At 37.0% G+C, this 18249-nt stretch overlaps 1 protein-coding gene across 1 annotated transcript in view; it reads left to right on the top strand.

The window, feature by feature from the left end:
- The window catches only part of DNAH5 (dynein axonemal heavy chain 5), a gene marked incomplete at both ends in the record, with an annotated part of 214130 nt that overhangs the window by 94027 nt on the left and 101854 nt on the right, over positions 1–18249 (top strand). Inside the window, 8 exons of the mRNA XM_082837242.1 lie at positions 2107–2241; positions 3081–3188; positions 5125–5278; positions 9953–10099; positions 12622–12863; positions 15547–15723; positions 16158–16359; positions 17609–17751. Of these exons, the coding sequence (XP_082693368.1) occupies positions 2107–2241; positions 3081–3188; positions 5125–5278; positions 9953–10099; positions 12622–12863; positions 15547–15723; positions 16158–16359; positions 17609–17751 (1308 nt within the window). The remainder of the gene's footprint in view (positions 1–2106; positions 2242–3080; positions 3189–5124; positions 5279–9952; positions 10100–12621; positions 12864–15546; positions 15724–16157; positions 16360–17608; positions 17752–18249) is intronic.

An 18249-nucleotide genomic window follows, 5' to 3' on the forward strand; every position in this document is an offset into this window, starting at 1 on the left:
TGAATCACTTTGCTGTACACCTGAAACTAACACAATATTGTAAATCAGCTATACTCTAATATAAAATAAAAATTTAAAAAAAATTGTGGACTGGGGTTGTTGACAAGGTACCTCATATATACAAAGTAGAAAGTTGTAACATGGCAAAAACAATTTTACATGCATAGTTTTACTAAGTACATTTGAAGAAATTAACATTTAAGGCATAGAAATGAAGTTAACACTATCTGAACTGACTTAAGAGCCAAAGAATTATGAATATTGATGTTTGCTTTTTATCTCACCTGTTCATTCATCATAATGTATGTCATGTGTCCTCATGGTTTTGAGGAACCTCTCAATCCAAACTTCTTCGAAGCTAGGTTATACCCACAGGTTCAACTATATTCCATTCTCACTCAAAACATTCTTGGTTTCTTCTGATTATTGCAGCCTTTACTCACTGATTCTTCCCTTTTCCCTGCTGTTTCTTGCAGGTAGAGAAACTCCCACATCACTGACTCCTGCCCTCTTCCTCTCTAATTTCATTTCTCCTTCACTCCTATTGCCCTTGTTCACAAGGTTACAAGGTCACAAGGGAAATGAAATGAGTCCATGTGTACAAAACAATTGGCCCCATGCTGATCCCTTGGTGAGCATTCTGTGAATCTCACTTCATGCCCACAGATTTAACAGAGTCTAATGCTGATAAGTTTTCCTTAATTAATTCCACTCACCAGTACTTTCAAGTCATTGTTATTGTACTTTTATGCAAGCTTGCTCATATTTTTATTTTATTGCCACAATTAGAATTTAAACTCCTTGAAGGCAGGAACTCGGTCTGAATATTTTTATGTGCTCTATCCTCCAAACGATTGGTATTAAGTGATGCATACTGCTCCCAATTAGCAGATAATGTTTTTTTTTCTATAGGTTTTTAGAATTATGATGAAAAAATATTAAATTTATCACTTAACCATTTTTAAGCATATAGTTCAGTAGTGTTAAGTAAGTGCACATTGTTGTGAAACAGATGTCCATAACTTTTTTGTCTTGCAAAACTGAAACTCTATACCCATTAAACAACTCCACTCTTCCCTTCCCCCCCATTCCCTGGTAACCACAATTCTACTTTGTGTTTCCATGTATTTGGCTACTTTAGATAGCTCATATAAGTGGAACCATACAGTATTTGTCTTTTTGTGACTGGCTTACTTAATTTAGTATAATATTCTCAAGTTTCATCCATGGTGTAGCATGTGGTAGTATTATACTTGCTTCCTTTTCCTGGTTGAAAAACATTCTTAATTTTAAATGTATGCCATGTTTTGTTTATCCGTTCATCAGTCGATGGGCATTTGGGTTGCTTCCACCTCCTGGCTATTGTGAATAGTGTTCCTATGAACATGAGTGTTTAAATATCTTTTTGAGACTCTGCTTTCAATTCTTTTGAATATATTCCCTGAAGTGGGATTGCTGTATGATATGGTAGTTGTATTTTAAATTGTTTGACCAACTGCCAGGGATACTCTTTCCTATAGTGGTTGGATGATTGGTTTTTAATTATTCACTTTATATGTGTTGAAATTTGGCATGATTGAGCTTTTATAAATACCTATCAAGGGGACAACAAAGCTGGGGGCTTGACTTTCTGATTTGTCCTTATTGTTTCCCCCTCTAGGTAATCCTGGAATGTAGCTACTATTCTTTCTCCTCAATACCCCTGTCTTTTAAACTTATATGATGTTCATGAGTGAGGTCTCAGTTTAATTCTGGTTCAGAATTTTAGCTTTCAAGATATGAGGAAATTTTCTTATGGATGATTGGTTAAGAAGGGCTCAAGGGGACATGTATCTCCAGGAGGAAATTTATTCCTTTCTGTCTGTCAAGATCTATTAGTTCTGATCTAAGGGCTTAAATTAATGATGGTACAGGAGAGGATTCTTTTGGGTATTCTCCATTTGCTAAAAAAAAGAATCTATTGATAAAAAAATTTATTGCCCCACTAACTGTACAAATTTTCTAAAGGAAAATCAGCATTTATTCATTACGTCTTTGTCAAATTTGTACAGTTTCTATGGGTAAGTTAATATTGAAAATAAGCCCAGTGTACCTCATATTCTTCAGGTACATTATGACTTTGGTCTGCGTAATATTCTGTCTGTTCTGCGAACTCTGGGAGCAGCCAAAAGAGCCAACCCCACAGATACGGAGTCCACAGTTGTCATGCGTGTACTACGAGATATGAATCTTTCCAAACTGGTAAGATTCACAGATGGAAATGTTCCACCCACTTAAATTTCAGTTTAACTAAGCACAAATGCGATTAGAAATACTTATTTAAAGTGCTCATTTAAAATGCTTAATTATCAGATAAATACATAGAGCATAGCATAACTTCAAATTACATTTTTTCAGGAGCAATTTTTGTGGTGGCTCATCTCTAGTCTAACATGTCTATTCCAATAGAATTAAAATGGATTTTTAAAAATCCACGTCTTACATTTCCAAATACCTTGAAATTTTTGTGTTGTAGAGCTAAAATCCCTTTTACCTTCGTGAAAGTAGACCTTGGAAGGAAATTGTATGTGAATTTTACAAGTGCATAATAATTTCACATTCTCTGATTTCACAGTAGAGACTGAACAATCAGTTGTCCAGTATCAGTGGATCCATGTACGGGATGACAGAATGATAGATTTTTATTTCAAAATAAGAGTATGAACCAAATTCCAATTCATGAATTTGCCACTATTCTCCTTTTAAAAAATTATTTTTAAGTTAAATGAGAAATTGTAGGTTATTTAATAAATTCCCCAATCTGGTGGTTTTATGGAAAGGTTGTCATGTAGGCAATATTTTCTTTCCTTCTATTTCCTTCCTTTTTTTTTCTCTTCTCCCCCCACACCCCTTTTTTAAAAAACTGATTTTTAATTTAGTAAACATGATGAAAATAGTTCTCAACTTCAGTGGAGGTGATATCTTATTTATTATGTTTGTGACAAAGTAATCTGGGCTGTATTGGACATCTTCAGTTTATCTGATATTGCCATGTTTATGCCAAAAGATTTGGTCTGATCTCCCTTTATTTTCTTTCTGAGATTGATGAAGATGAACCCTTATTTTTGAGTCTGATTGAAGATCTCTTCCCAAATATTCTTCTGGACAAGGCCGGTTACCCTGAACTGGAAATGGCAATTAGTAGACAGGTAATATATTTCACAGGACATCAAGTACAGTGTCCCTTTCATCTGAACTTCATGGGAATCAAGTGGAGCTGTTGTGGCCTAAATCTACAGGTTCCGAGAACAACACTGAGGCTGTGACTACAGTTTTAAGAGAAGCCGTTGCTCACCATTGATAGAGCTTTTCCTCCCAGGGGGTCTCCTACCATCACTCAGCTACAGGTCCAGTTAGCCATGTGCTAGTGGCCCCATTATTGACGGAGATCATTCCACACCAGATTCCCAATGAAATGTGATGGGTCAGCAGGGGCCGGTGGAGCTTGGCCGGCTGCATCGCCCATGCTGGTTTTGTTTCTCTCTGTGGCCCTGGTGTTTACCACATTGCTTTGGTCTCAGGACTGTAGCTACTGAGTGTCATTTGCAGTGATCTCATCTGGCTCCTTAGCTGTCATTCTTTTTCCCCAGGCCCAAGATCACTTGTGATTTCCTCCTTGGGCTCTGGGGGGATCCATCATGTTAAGTGTATCATTAGGTGTCTGGATTTCCCATGATACCTGGTGCAGCTTTAACTTTTTATAATCTTCCTAAGAATGGAAATGAATCATGCAAACCTTGGGCCTCAACTTCCTTTCCTATGAAAAAGAGTTTTTAAAAAGAATTTTTTATAGAAATGGTGATTAACTCATATTTATAAAATACATTTCAATTCTTTGAAGATATTTGTAATAAAAATCAATATGGTAGTATTTTATGGCCATTTCCCCTTTAAATAGCAGTATATAAAGATCTTAATTTCCTAATCAGGTAAAACTGATAATTCATTTTGCAAATGGCTTCTTCATCATATGGCCAAATTAATTGTAGCATTGCCTAAAAAGCTAAGTATAAACTAATTTATAAAGTGACTTACATTAGTAATTTATAGCATATGAAAAATCTGAAGAGAAAATACATAGCATAAAATGATACATGATTATTATCCAAAATTATTTAAGTAAAAATAAGAGCATCATTTATAGTGAATTTAAGCATAGCATGATGGTTAAGAGCATGGACCATAGGGCTGAATTTCTTGGGTTCCAATCCCTACTCTATAACTTAACAACTAATAATCTTGGATAAATTGCTTAGTCTCTTTGTGCCCCAGTTTCCTTACCTATAAAATGAAGACACCAATAGTACTAATCTCATAGAAGATTAAACTTAGAATAGCGTTTGGCAGCGTAGCTTCCATACATGTGTTTGATAGATAAAAACTATGCAGAAGATTTATAAAGATGGCTTGACATTGATATGGAATATCAGTCAACTTGGTATGCTTGAAATTATCTTTTAAATTAAATATCATCTTTTAAATTAAACATTTAAAACACATTTTGATATTTGAGCCTTTATTCTTAAGTTGCTCCTAATACATACATTCAATAAAATGTTAATATAAGTGTATTTAATTCCCAAAGTCAACTGTAGGTGTTTCTTGTTTGCCTGGGATATAATTTTGATTATGTTCAGCCTGCTTTTGCCTATGTATATATATTTTTTATGCAATATATTTTTTTATTGGGAATTCCCTGGCAGTCCAGTGGTTAAGACTCGGGCTTTCACTGCCGTGGACCCGGGTTCCATCCCTGGTTGGGGCACTAAGATCCCACAAGCCCTGCAGTGCAGCCAAAAGTATACATATTTCATTGTGGTAAAACACATGACATAAAATGCACCATTTTAACTATTTTTTAAGTGTACAGTTCAGTGGCATTAAGTATATTCATAGTATTGTGCAAACCTCACCACTGTCTGTCTTCAGAACTTTTTTCATCTTTCCCAACTGAAACTTCATATGCATTAACAATAATTCCCCATTTCTCTAACCTCGCTCCATGTCTATACTTATTTTGAGCACAATGGTAAGTCCAGATATCTGTTCATGTGGCCCAATGTGGGCGGTTTGTTATGTTTTCAGGTTGAAGAAGCTGGTTTAATCAACCATCCTCCTTGGAAGCTGAAAGTCATCCAGTTGTTTGAAACACAGAGAGTGCGGCATGGAATGATGACCCTGGGGCCTAGTGGAGCAGGGAAAACCACCTGCATCCACATCTTGATGAACGCCATGGCAGGTAAGGGGGTGGTCAATCTGGAGACACATTTAAACTGTTGTGACACATGTGAATGTCCCAAGAGGGACACAAATGTAGATGTATGTTAGCATATATTTATAGGAGGAGATGCTACTTTTTTGACTATTGGGTAGATTTTAGAGATAACACAGTACATTAATGGACCAGAGGAGAAAAATGTTTTTTTCCAGCTTTATTGTATACGAATATAATTCGGACACATAACATGTGCAAGTTTAAGGTGTACAGTGTGTTGATTTGATACATTTATATGTTGCAAAATTATCACCATAGCATTAGCTACCACCACCATCGTATCACATAATAACCATTTCTTTTTTGTGATGAGAGCATTTAAGATCTACTTTCATAGAAATATTCAAGTATATGATACAGTATTATTAGCTATAATCACCATGCTGTACATTAGATCCCCAAATTTGTTAATCTTATAACTGGAAGTTTGTACCCTTTTCCAATATCTCCTCATTTCCCTCACCTCCAATTCCTGGTGACCACCGTTCTACAATCTGTTTCTCTGGGTTTGACATTTTTAGATTCCACATATAAGTGATATCATACAGTATTTTTCTTTCTCTGTCTGACTTATTTCACTTAGCATAATGCCCTCAAGGTCCCTCCATGTTTTCACAAATGTCAGGATGTCCTTATTTTTCATGGATGAATAACATTCCATTGTGTATGTATACCACATCTTCTTTATTCATTCATCCATTGGTAGACACATAGGTTGTTTCCATATCTTGGCTTTTCTGAATAATGCTTCAGGAAAAACATTTTTTTAAAGTGATTTTATGGACTGTGCTATATGTTTTACATATGTTATGCCATTTAGTTTTCAAAATGATCTTGAGATGTGGCTATCATTATGCCCATTTTGTACCAAAAAGTCAAAATTTAACTTCAGATATATTCAGTGTCAAAAAGATGGTAAATGATGAGACTCAAAATTAAGGTCAGGTCCCATTAACGAAAAACCCAGAATTTTCCCAGTAAACCATACCATTTGCCACTTATGACTTAACACAAGATGCTACCTCTCAATAAATATAATTATAATTCTAATCCCAACTCTTAAATTCTATGTATTGAAAAATCACCCTAATTATAAACTAATTTCCCACCCAGAATCAGATATTTTTCTTGTGAAGTGAAATAAATGTATTTCATTTCCAGATGTCTGTAAGTTTTACATCTAAGTCCCTAACCTAAAGTTATCTAAGGATAATGGGCATTACCTTTTTCATGATTATTCTTGTATTCTCTGGTTCTGATTAGACATTGACGACTTCCTTCTTAAAAGTATTCGCAGCCCTTAGCCATGGCAGTTCCAAAATTTCACAGAACTTTGGCTGTTAGAATGCATCATACATTGTCCCACAAGGAAAAGCTGCCCGGCTGGGTTTCCAGTCAGCTCATGGAACCCCAATGCATCGATATTGGTTGGTGACTATGGTCTGTATTTATTCTAGGGTCCTGCATACATTAGATTTAGTCTCAATTTCCTCAGCTATGGGACAAAGTGAATTCTGTACCTCAGGACTCTACCAGGGGGTCTTCACACTGAGACAGGCTTATGCTCTCAGCTAGCACCTACCTCCACCAAAACTGAGAGGTCACACCTGCAAAACTTACCACATGGTTTTCATGTGTACTATTAAGGTTCTGCTTTGGGATTTTTACATAGCATTAAAATGATGTATTCTCCTTCTCAAATTATGCTTCAAGATGCTTTTGTTGTTGTTATGAAGCTGCCTTCTATTAATAATAAACTACAAATGCACTGGGTACAATGACTTGAACAAAACGAGTACTAAATATTAAACAATAGAGATACATTGTGTATAATATGTCTAAATGATGTAATCAATATGGCATCACTGATTTTGGAGAAGTTCTTTGCAAAGATGAATAAATTATTAGACTATTTTCTGTTTATTAACCTGTTCTTGGTTTTAGTATGTAGGGTAAACATTTGTTATATTAAATGATATTGTTTTTTACTGAAAACTTGGATTATCCAAAAGATTGAGAAAGTAATTGGGTTGAACTTCTGCAGGACCCATGTATGTTATTTGTTCCCTTATTCATCATGTATTTGTTCATCAAATATCTTTGATGTTCTGTACTTTGAGGTTCTGTACTAGAAATGGGAAAGCAGGCATGGAAAAAAAATGACCATGTCTTTAAGGAGTTTACAGTGTAGTGTAGTGACACAGGTAATTGTAACTCAGCATGGAAGATTGGACATGAGGAAGATTTGGACAATTATGATGTGAGCAGAGGCAAAGGAGATCAGAAACCTTTCGAAGGAATTCTAGAAAGGCTTACAGAGCAGGTGCTACTTCATCTGAGGTTTGCGGGTTGAGTAGCAGATGGATGAAAGGCATTCTTAGCAGAATGAAGAGGCTGAGCAGGTAGGAGGGACTGACGAGAGCTTGATATGCCTGGAGAAGCTCTCTGGCATGGATGAAATCTAATTTGTGGGAGTGGGGGAGATGAGGAGGTATAGCAGATGCTATTGGTGCCTAGGGCCGCATCCCTTTGGCCCTCCCCTGCTACAGATGCAACTGTTGGAGAGTTTTTCCCCCAGATGCCAGCGGTGTCTCCCGGTTTTTCAGCCTTATGACTTTCCTTGAAGCTAGAGAACTGGCTCAGCCTGGAAGAAGGGGTTGGGTGAGAATTAATGCTCCTGAGGCAGCCATACCCTTAACCAATGAGGGAAAGAGTTGAAGGGAAATGTCCCACCTCCTGTCTTTTAGAGGGACACTCCATCTGTGACCAGCTCACCAATGAGCCCTTTATTGGCTCTCTCTCCTTTCCTGTCTCACTCTCTCTTTCCCCCGAATCCAAACTCTCAGTTCCCATGTCTTTGTCTCAGACTTAGCTTCCAGGGGGAATTCAAATTAGTACAGAGGGCATGGCATGAGAAGCTCTGTAAGTCACAATAAATACCGAGATTTTATCCTGTGGGTGATGGGAAGCCATAGAGCTGGGGAGTGGTGTGATTAGCCCTGTGTGTAGAAGACCATCCGGTGGCCACGTAGAGAATAGACTGGGACAGGAGGGGCTGTCTGGGAACTTCCATAAGGAGGTCCTAAGAAGGTGACAGCAAGAAAAGGGTGCTTACTCTGGGGCAGAGTCCATGAAGGTGGAGTGATCAGGACAGTCAAGAAATGCCTAGGAGAAGAGTTAAGAGGAATTAGTTTAACCAACATTTAAAAAGTCAACCTTTTATTTTTTTTTCCTTAGAGTGCTCTTATAAAAATGTTATGGTATCATATTTTAAATGAAAATGATATAATTCTACCTACAACCATAATGAAATAATTTTTGATAGTTTCTCTTGTATGGGCAACAGACCAAGTCCAGTTTTCACCTGTGATACATTTGAAGAGGTTGCTGGCCTTTTGTAAAGTGTGATTAGATTTTTAAAAAATGTTGCCAGTCTTACGGATATCATGTATTGAAAAAGCTGAACTGTGACTAAGTTGAATTTTTCAGCACTGTAAAATATTGTAAATAATTACCCTGATTCTTTTTGTGATTTTGGAAAAAGAGAACTATTCTCTAATTTTCTAGATAGGTTTTAATGTAACACCTTTTCCAGTGTACATATCTATGTATGTGTGCCTGTGTTTGTCAATCTTTCACACAGTATGTAATATTTTAGCCTCTATTTTTATGATATTATACTTTAAATCTTTAAACTTTTTAAATTGAAATACAGTTGATTTACTATATTGTATTAGTTTCAGGTGTACAGCAAAGTGATTCAGTTAATACATATACATGTATCTATTCTTTTTCAAGTTCTTTTCCCATTTAGGTTATTACAGAATATTGAGCAGAGCTCCCTGTGCTATACAGTAGGTCCTTGCTGATTATCTATTTTACATATAGTAGTGTGTATATTTTAATCCCAAAGTCTTAACTTATCCCTCCCCACCCTTTCCCATTTGATAGCCATAAGTTTGTTTTCTATGTCTGTGAGTCTATTTCTGTTTTGTAAATAAGTTCTTCTGTACCATTTTTTTAGATTCCACATATAATATACTTTAAATCTTATTCTTCAATTTTTTACTTAGTAACTACCGTCCCCTACGTACAGAATCCATCTTATTTAAGAATAGTTTTAGGGTTTGAAAGATTTGAATACCTTTTCTGAAGCTGACCACAGAAGAAAAATCCTTGATTTTTGTAACATTAGTTTAGCTGATTTTTTTCCAAATGAGTAAGACCATATCTCAGCAAATCAAAGCTGTTAATGGAGAGAATCAGGTGTCTTTAAGTGACATTTCAGATATAAGAGTTAATCTAATACGCCATAAACCAAAAGAGTTTTGAGCTGTGAAATTTGAAGAACTTCCATCCTACATTAATTCCTTCGTCACTTCCAGCATGGTAGCATTTTCCCCCTTATGTAACATGCAACTTTCTTTTCCAGAAGATAAAAAGTGCTTTAGTCAATAAAATATAATGAGGGTAATTATGATAACTTGAAATGCAGTAAGACATGTATTTTCAATGTAATTTTGCATTTTTTCATGTTTTGAACACCTGCTGACAGTACACTGCAAATTGGTGCAATGTTGCCTAACGATGGCTCATTCTACATGGGAGTTGTTTAAAATTTGTATTTACTTGGTATAGATTGTGGAAAACCACACCGGGAAATGAGGATGAATCCCAAAGCGATTACGGCTCCACAGATGTTTGGTCGGCTTGACGTGGCAACGAATGATTGGACCGATGGGATATTTTCTACTCTTTGGAGGAAAACATTGAGGGCTAAGAAAGGTAGAAGATGAATTACAAGTATAAGTTTTGACATGTACTTCTACATACATCCTTTGTGGCTATTTAAAATTAGTAGAACAACTGTAGTCTCCATATTATATCTTATCCTAGACCAAGAACTCATAAATCAGTATGATATTTGTGAATGTTGAAATACTGAAATGACTGGTTAGTGTATTTAAAACACCCCCACCCCTTTTTTTTTGGTTACAAAGGGAATTATTTTCCTTTTGAAAAAACTATTTCTATATTCCTTTGAAAACTTAGGATAAAATAGTTAGAAAAAGCTGTTAAGGAACATTGATAGTACTGTATTCAAGTGATTTCATCATCACTGTTTTCACTGAAGAGTTAAAAAGTGGTACTCTTGTTTAAGTATGGCCTATTTTTAGAAAACCGATTCTCCTATAAAATCACAGGAGGAAATGGGCTTCTTTGGAAAGAAAATTGTGTATATCAAAAAATGAAGTCTAACAAATTATTCTCTTTTAGATGTACATGGGTGTTTGTTTTTTGTTTAAACACACTCCTTAAGGGCTAGTGGTTCACTCTGAATATTCTCTTACTTAGGGACTTGAACCCAGTGGTCCCAGAAAATAAGCTCAGATGGAAGAGATGATAGCAATTCTCTCACTCCTGACTAAGTAAGAGAAAAGCACAGGGCAAGCAATTGCAGGGACAAATAAGAATATAGGAGGAGGACAAGACATTTGGCTTACTTCACGAGTCCACACTTCGGGCAACAGTGTTCTGTTGAAAAACGTTTAAAGTGGCACCACTGACGTTCTCTTTGGGAGAATATGGCTGATCAACCCAACACCAATTGTTAAAAGAGAAAAGAAAGCGCTTCATTTCTAAAGCGTGCTCGTATTAGAAATTGCTGTTGTTATACGGGAATAAAATAAAATTTTGTGTCTGATTTGTTCTAGTAATCCTGTGTAAACACAGATCCAGTAACCAAATGTTACCTTAAAGAATAGGTGCTTAGAGAGGTTTTTTCTTAAATCCTTTCTAGAACGGCAACGTATGCTTTTTCTTTCACAGGGACTCTGGTGATCAGATCATCATTTTACTTAAACTGCTAGTTGAATGAGCATGATTAGGAATTTCATAGCATTTGATTTGACTTAGAATATTCCACAGTTGTTAAATTAGAGATAAAAATTAGAACTGCAAACTTGGTCATGGTGTTGGTAAGTAAGAGTAACTCGTGGTTAAGAAATTAAGAGTAACTATTAAACTGAACACCTAAATTTACAAGGGCGTTTCTGTTGGACATTCTATCCATTCTCAGTATAACCCTGCTCTCAGTAGCATCTGGCACAGTTAATCACTCTTATTCTATTATTATTATTATTATTTTTTTTGTGGTATGCGGGCCTCTCACTGTTGTGGCCTCTCCCGTTGAGGAGCACAGTCTCCGTACGCGCAGGCTCAGCGGCCACGGCTCACGGGCCCAGCCGCTCCACAGCATGTGGGATCCTCCCGGACTGGGGCACGAACCCGTGTCCCCTGCATCGGCAGGTGGACTCTCAACCACTGCGCCACCAGGGAAGCCCAATCACTCTTATTCTTGAAACTCTTCCACCACTTGACTTCAGGGATACCTTACTGGCTGACTCGCCTCCTACTTCTGTTTCACTGAAACTCAAACAGAAGGAGGAAGCAGTGAAGGAGACCCTACCAGAAGGCTAAACGTTGAAGTGCTTGTGTCCTCAGAGCTCTTGTCTCTATCTATACTTATGATCCAGAAGAAACTTACCCAGGCCATGGTTCTCAATGCCATCTCTAAGCTGATGGCTTCTACATTTTAATCTCTAGCCCTTGAATTCCCAACTCAACAGCTCTATGGGCTGTCTGTTGGACATCTCAGACTAAACGTGTGCAGACCAGAATGGATTCCGTGGCTCTGCCTTTCTGACATCACTCACATCCCTTTCCCCCTTCCCTTCTTCTTTCTAACCAGGTTCGACTTCCCGCTGTTCCTGGAACATGATCACCCTAAGCTTGTACCCACTTCAGGACCTTTGCAACTACTGTTTCCACTGCCTGAAAAATTCTAGCTCTAGATCTTTACATCACTTCATTCTCCTCCAGAAATACTTCATTGACCACCTTATCTAAAATGCCTCACCCTCTTATCCTGCTGAATTTTTCTTATATATTTCTTTGCATATTGGTTTGATTGTCATGTCTACCCCTTAGAAAGTCAGCTCTGTGAAGGCAGGATGTTGTCTTTTTTATCACAATATCCCTTGAACTGTGCTGATACAGAGAAGGTGCTCAGGGAATATCTGTTCAATGAACTAATGACTTTTTCTTGATTATGGGCTTGAAACAACTGCTATATAAAGAACAGGAAGAGTCCTCTGTGACAAAATACGATAATCATTTAGATCAAAGCTTTATTTAAAAATTAATGAAAATGACATCAAATTATAGCACTTCTTCAAGCATAGTAGTTACGTATATATGCATATATGTGTGTGTATGCTTTTCTCCCTGCCCTTGGGATGTTCTAGGGGAGCATATCTGGATAGTTCTTGATGGGCCAGTAGATGCCATCTGGATTGAAAATCTGAATTCTGTTTTGGATGATAACAAAACTCTAACCCTTGCCAATGGTGATCGGATTCCCATGGCTCCAAACTGCAAGATTGTTTTCGAACCTCATAACATTGACAATGCTTCGCCTGCTACTGTCTCAAGAAATGGGATGGTTTTCATGAGTTCTTCTGTCCTTGATTGGAGTCCTATTCTTGAGGTATGATTGGAATCTTTTTTTTTTTTTTGGTATAATTAAAGAGGGAAACAGATCCTTTAGCATTCTTTTAGAGTGTGCGCTGATTTTTCTGCAGACCTGTTGGTGTAATTGCATTTTAATGCTGATGTTTGTGGAAGATCCTTGAATGCTCTGGGACCTTCAGCCCAGGTTGTCCCTTACAGGTTTCTTCAGTGCTCAGGGTTCTTCAGTTCTAATTAATTTTAGACCTGTGAATTACACCCCGTGCACTGGGGAATAATTGCAAGGCCTAGGTGAATCAATAATCCCACTAGAGACTTCTCTGGTGGTCCAGTGGTTAAGACTCTGAGCTCTCAATTCAGGGGGCCTGGGTTTGATCCCTGGTCAGGGAGCTAGATCCCATATGCCACAACTAAGAGCCCGCATGCCACAACTAAGACCCAGCGCAGCCAAGTAAATATTAAAAAAAACAATCCCACCAAACTGTGAGTGAATAAGGAAAATTTAATTGTATCACTTTGGGGATTCATGATATTTTAAAAAGGTACTCATTCAGTTGCTCGTGGATTCCCATGAATACAACTGTCTTAGAATATTAACTCGAAGAGACAATTTATTAAAATTCATATAAAGAATTTTTATGAGATTCAATAGTCATAACGTTAGTTTTAAGTTCACACTTGGAAATAATATTTCAGATAATATCTTTTCAATTCATGATAAGGTATATTATTTTATTACTACTAATGTATGTTAGAGTATGTTGATTATCATAAGATTATAATTGAATGCCTTGCATACTTAGATATTTTACTAAATAAGTATTATAGTGTAAGGCAGAATGCTTATTAGACAAGCCACCTGTAAAATCTTTTTTGACATTGTTGGTCAAATTATTATTTTTATTTACATAAGTTTTTCGGAGATAATTTTGATTGAAAACTTATGAATTCATATTTTAAATCAAGTAGATGAAGATGTGAAGAAGGAGGGGATTTTAAAGCAAAATGATACTGAAGTACAGTTTAAAATGTCATTGAAAATGCTTCTGAAGATTTCAGATTTCACAGTTAAATTATCCATCCTTTAAGAAGAATACAGAGCAAGAGTTCTCAACCTTGGCTTTGCAAGAATAATCACCAATGACAGTTCTTTAAAATACAGATGACTGGGCTTCCCTGGTGGCGCAGTGGTTGAGAGTCCGCCTGCCGATGCAGGGGACGCGGGTTCGTGCCCCGGTCCGGGAAGATCCCACGTGCCGCAGAGCGGCTGGGCCCGTGAGCCATGGCCGCTGAGCCTGCGTGTCTGGATCCTGTGCTCCGCGATGGGAGAGGCCACAACAGTGAGAGGCCCGCGTACCGCAAAAAAAAAAAAGAAAAAAAAATACAGATGACTGTGTCATACCTCAGTCTATCAATTTAGAATCTCTGAGGAGGAAGGTGCAGGAGTTATTGTGTTTAAAAATTTTTTTTTAAAAAGTACCACAATGCATTCAGCCTTGGTAACCACAGATGCAGCAAACTCCAAGTGAAAATGAATTTGTGATTTTCCCCCAAATACTTTAAATTCACAAAGGCTTTTAAACAATACTTTTACACTATTTGCTAATAAATATTTACAGTTTGCTATTTATGAAATGAACTTCTATTATATGAGAAGCTTCTATGAGCTTCTGTCCATGTTGAGGCTGAATAAGGCCTTTACCACTAAGTTGCTTCCAAATGGTTGGCAAGAAGAAAGACTCACAAGACTGGAGGTGTTTAGAGCAGGGCAGGGCAGCTCTGAGAGAACTACTAGAGGGCAGACCAATGGGGAAGTTGTGTTCATGGGACTCCACGAGCCTCTGTGAGCCACGCTGATTGCATAGCACCATCAGCTTGAAAGTGCTATGTTTCCTTTTTGTTGCTGTGCAATCATGTTGAATTCATGAAATGATGGATGATTGAGAATCAATATTTTATTGCTTCTGTTCAGAATCTCTAAGAATGACCTGATCTCTTGATGCCAAGGGAACTTTCCTCACCTGAAGAAAATATTGTGTTAAATGATATTTTGTTATGAATCACATGTAGTTTCCTAAGATTGGGTTTCCAAATGACTAAATTCCCCATTTTCCTGAGTATTCTTTGATATTTTTTCTACATTGGTTATTCATTAAATTAGAAGAAATAAAATTGTGATAAACCTTTGTTTCCTATTTTGAAAAATCTGGGGATGGATTTCCTTTGTTCATCTTTTATTCCTTTTTCTTTTTCTAAGTTATTTCCATGTATATGCCTCCTCATTTTCTCCTAGCATATTTTAATCAAGAGCCGAAAACTTTTCCCTCCATCTTGTTTCAAGACCTGAGCTTATGTGTAGTGTAGTGGCTGAATGTAGGGATGTTGGAATCAGACTCTGGGTTTGAATTTTGACACCTACCAGCTGTGGGATCCTGGTCATGTTGCTTAAACTCCTTGGGCCTTAGTTTCCTCATCTGTAAAAGGATAATAACAATTCCTACCTCACAGAGTTGTTTTGAGCATTAAATGAGGTAATACATGAAAGAATTTATATCAAGGTCTGGTACATCAGAAGTGCAGTATAATCATTAGATATTATTATTATTATTTTTAAGCGATATTTAGAAAACTTTTGTCCAAAAATGGCCATTTTTCTGGTGTGCTAATAAATTCAATTAATGCATGCATCTGCAAACCAACAGGGTTTTCTTAAAAAACGTTTGCCTCAAGAAGCTGAAATTCTTCGTCAGCTGTACACCAAGTCATTTCCAGACCTGTATCACTTCAGTATTCAGAACTTAGAACACCAGATGGAGATGCTGGAGGCCTTTGTGATCATGCAAAGCATCAACATGCTTCAAGGCCTGATCCCTTCCAAGGTAAATCACTTAACTTTCTAGAACTCTCTCTCCTTTTAGCTGAGCCATACTGTGCAGGGTCTGTGATATTTGAACATGATTCTTAGAACCATGGGGAAGTGGGGAGGTTTCAAACATGGACACTGCATATTTTGTATTTTTCTTTCATTTCTTTTTTCTGTTTGTTTTTTTCCACAAAGCAAACCACAGATTTGTGGATTAGGGGCAGGTTCTCAGTCGTCTAACAAGCATTCAAAATTTATTTTGGAGACCAGCTTGGTATCCCCAGAGATCAGTTCTGTATTTGTTCTCCAGTTTTATTCATCTTTCCCTCATTCTTGTTTTGGGGGAAAACTGTTATCCCTTTTAGATCTTTGCTATTTTCATTAAAATGTCAAAGCCAAGTTTTGGTTTGAGAATTAAGTAAGTAAAAGAAAAGTTTCTTTCGTGCTCAGGAACAAGGTGGGGAGGTCACGCCGGAGCACCTGGGGAGACTCTACGTCTTCTCCCTAATGTGGAGCGTCGGGGCAGTGCTGGAACAGGATGGCCGGCGCCGCATGGAACACTGGCTGTGCTCCCAGGAGAGGCTAGCCTTGGACCTGCCGCCTCTAGCAGGGCCTGACGACACCATGTTTGACTATTACGTCGCATCTGATGGTGAGCCCCTCTCTTCTATCCAACCATCACACGTGGGACCAGTTTTTTTCAAAATGGCTAATATTTACACTCTATTTATCTATCTACCTATCATCTATCTATCATCTATCAATCTATCATCTAGCTAGCTAGCTAGCTATCATCTATATTTCTAAATGGTAATGAAAACTCTTGGCTGTAAAATTGAAATGGAAATGTTTATGTGCGTATGAGAGTCAATTGTTCCTTTTTCAAATATTTATTTCAATTGAGATCCAAATGCACATTTTCTTGTTAAATATATCGTGTACTGAACTTTTAATGAAATAAAAACAAATGAAAAAAAATCACCAAATCAGATCCATTTCAGCCATTCATTCGATATAATCAGCAACTTATAAAAAAATGACAAAGTAGGTATATTTTTATGAAATAGGTGTGTATATCTATACATCTGTATCTATGCATGTATTGCAATACTTTAAGTTTATTTAAATGTGCATACATATATATAAAGTACATATATACACATATATGAAGTACAAATATACATAATATTTATATATGGCATCCTAGGATGTTTTATTTTTGGTTTTACAGTTAGGGAAGTACATAATGAAAAATGATTTTAGGTATATACGACTATCACTCTCCTGTATTTTTCTTTTTAATAAATTATTTATTCATTTGGCTGCACTGGGTCTTTGTTGCTGCGCGCGGGCTTTCTCTAGTTGCGGCGAGCGGGGCCTGCTCTTTGTTGCGGTGTGCGGGCTTCTCATTGCGGTGGCTTCTCTTGTTGTGGAGCACAGGCTCTAGGCGCGCGGGCTTCAGTAGTTGTGGTGCGCGGGCTCAGTAGTCATGGTGCATGGGCTAAGTTGCTCTGTGGCATGTGGGATCTTCCTGGACAGGGGATCAAACCTATGTCCCCTGCATTGGCAGGTGGATTCTTAACCACTGCGCCACGAGGGAAGTCCCCTGTCCTGTATTTCTATACACACTTTTTGTTTTTGAAAACCTACATGTTTAAAAAGAAAATTCCAAGATACTTCTTACTATTTCCTAATATTACCACTTTGGGAATAGTTTCTTGGGAAATTTTGAATCAGCGAACACATACTGAAATACTTAGATGTCTGAATTTAATGAATTTTACTTTGTGGGGAATTTTTGGAAGATGGCTTCATGAGATTCAAGGAAGTCTGCTCATAATAATTAGGAATTAAATTATTAATAGGAATAAGAAGATGTAAATGTTCTCTGTTCACCTCAGGTAAGTGGATGCACTGGAAGACGTGTACTGAGGAATATGTGTATCCATCTAATATCACCCCAGAATATGGCTCCATCCTGGTGCCAAATGTTGACAATGTGAGAACTGACTTCCTAATTAAAACCATCGCTAAACAGGGCAAGGTATGGCTCTTTCACTTTTATTAAAAGTAACATATTTAAAAATGTCCCTTGAAAACATGAAGCATCTTGTGACCACCTAGAAGGGTGTGATAGGGAGGGTGGGAGGGAGATGCAAGAGGGAGGGGTTATATGTATACATATAGCTGATTCACTTTGTTATACGGCAGAAACTAACACAACATTGTAAAGCAATTATACTCCTATCAAGATGTTAAAAAGAGAAAAAAGAAAACATGAAGCATGTTGCATTTATTTTAGAATGTTTTATGTTGCTGTTTAGAATAAATAAAAGTATTAGCCAAATTAATATACTTCTTTTATTATTCCTCAGTAACATTATTAAAGTTGAATAGCTTTAATTCATAATTAAGTAATGATTTTTCATATATTGAGAGAGAGTGAATTTTGACTTGTTTTTCTAAAGAGAAATCCTTCTCTTTTGATCATTATATTATTTTGCCATGGCTGCCATAACAAAATACCACAGGCTTGAACATT

This window comes from Leucopleurus acutus (assembly GCF_964270905.1).
Source record: "Leucopleurus acutus genome assembly, chromosome: 3".
In the NCBI taxonomy this organism is placed as follows: domain Eukaryota; kingdom Metazoa; phylum Chordata; class Mammalia; order Artiodactyla; family Delphinidae; genus Leucopleurus; species Leucopleurus acutus.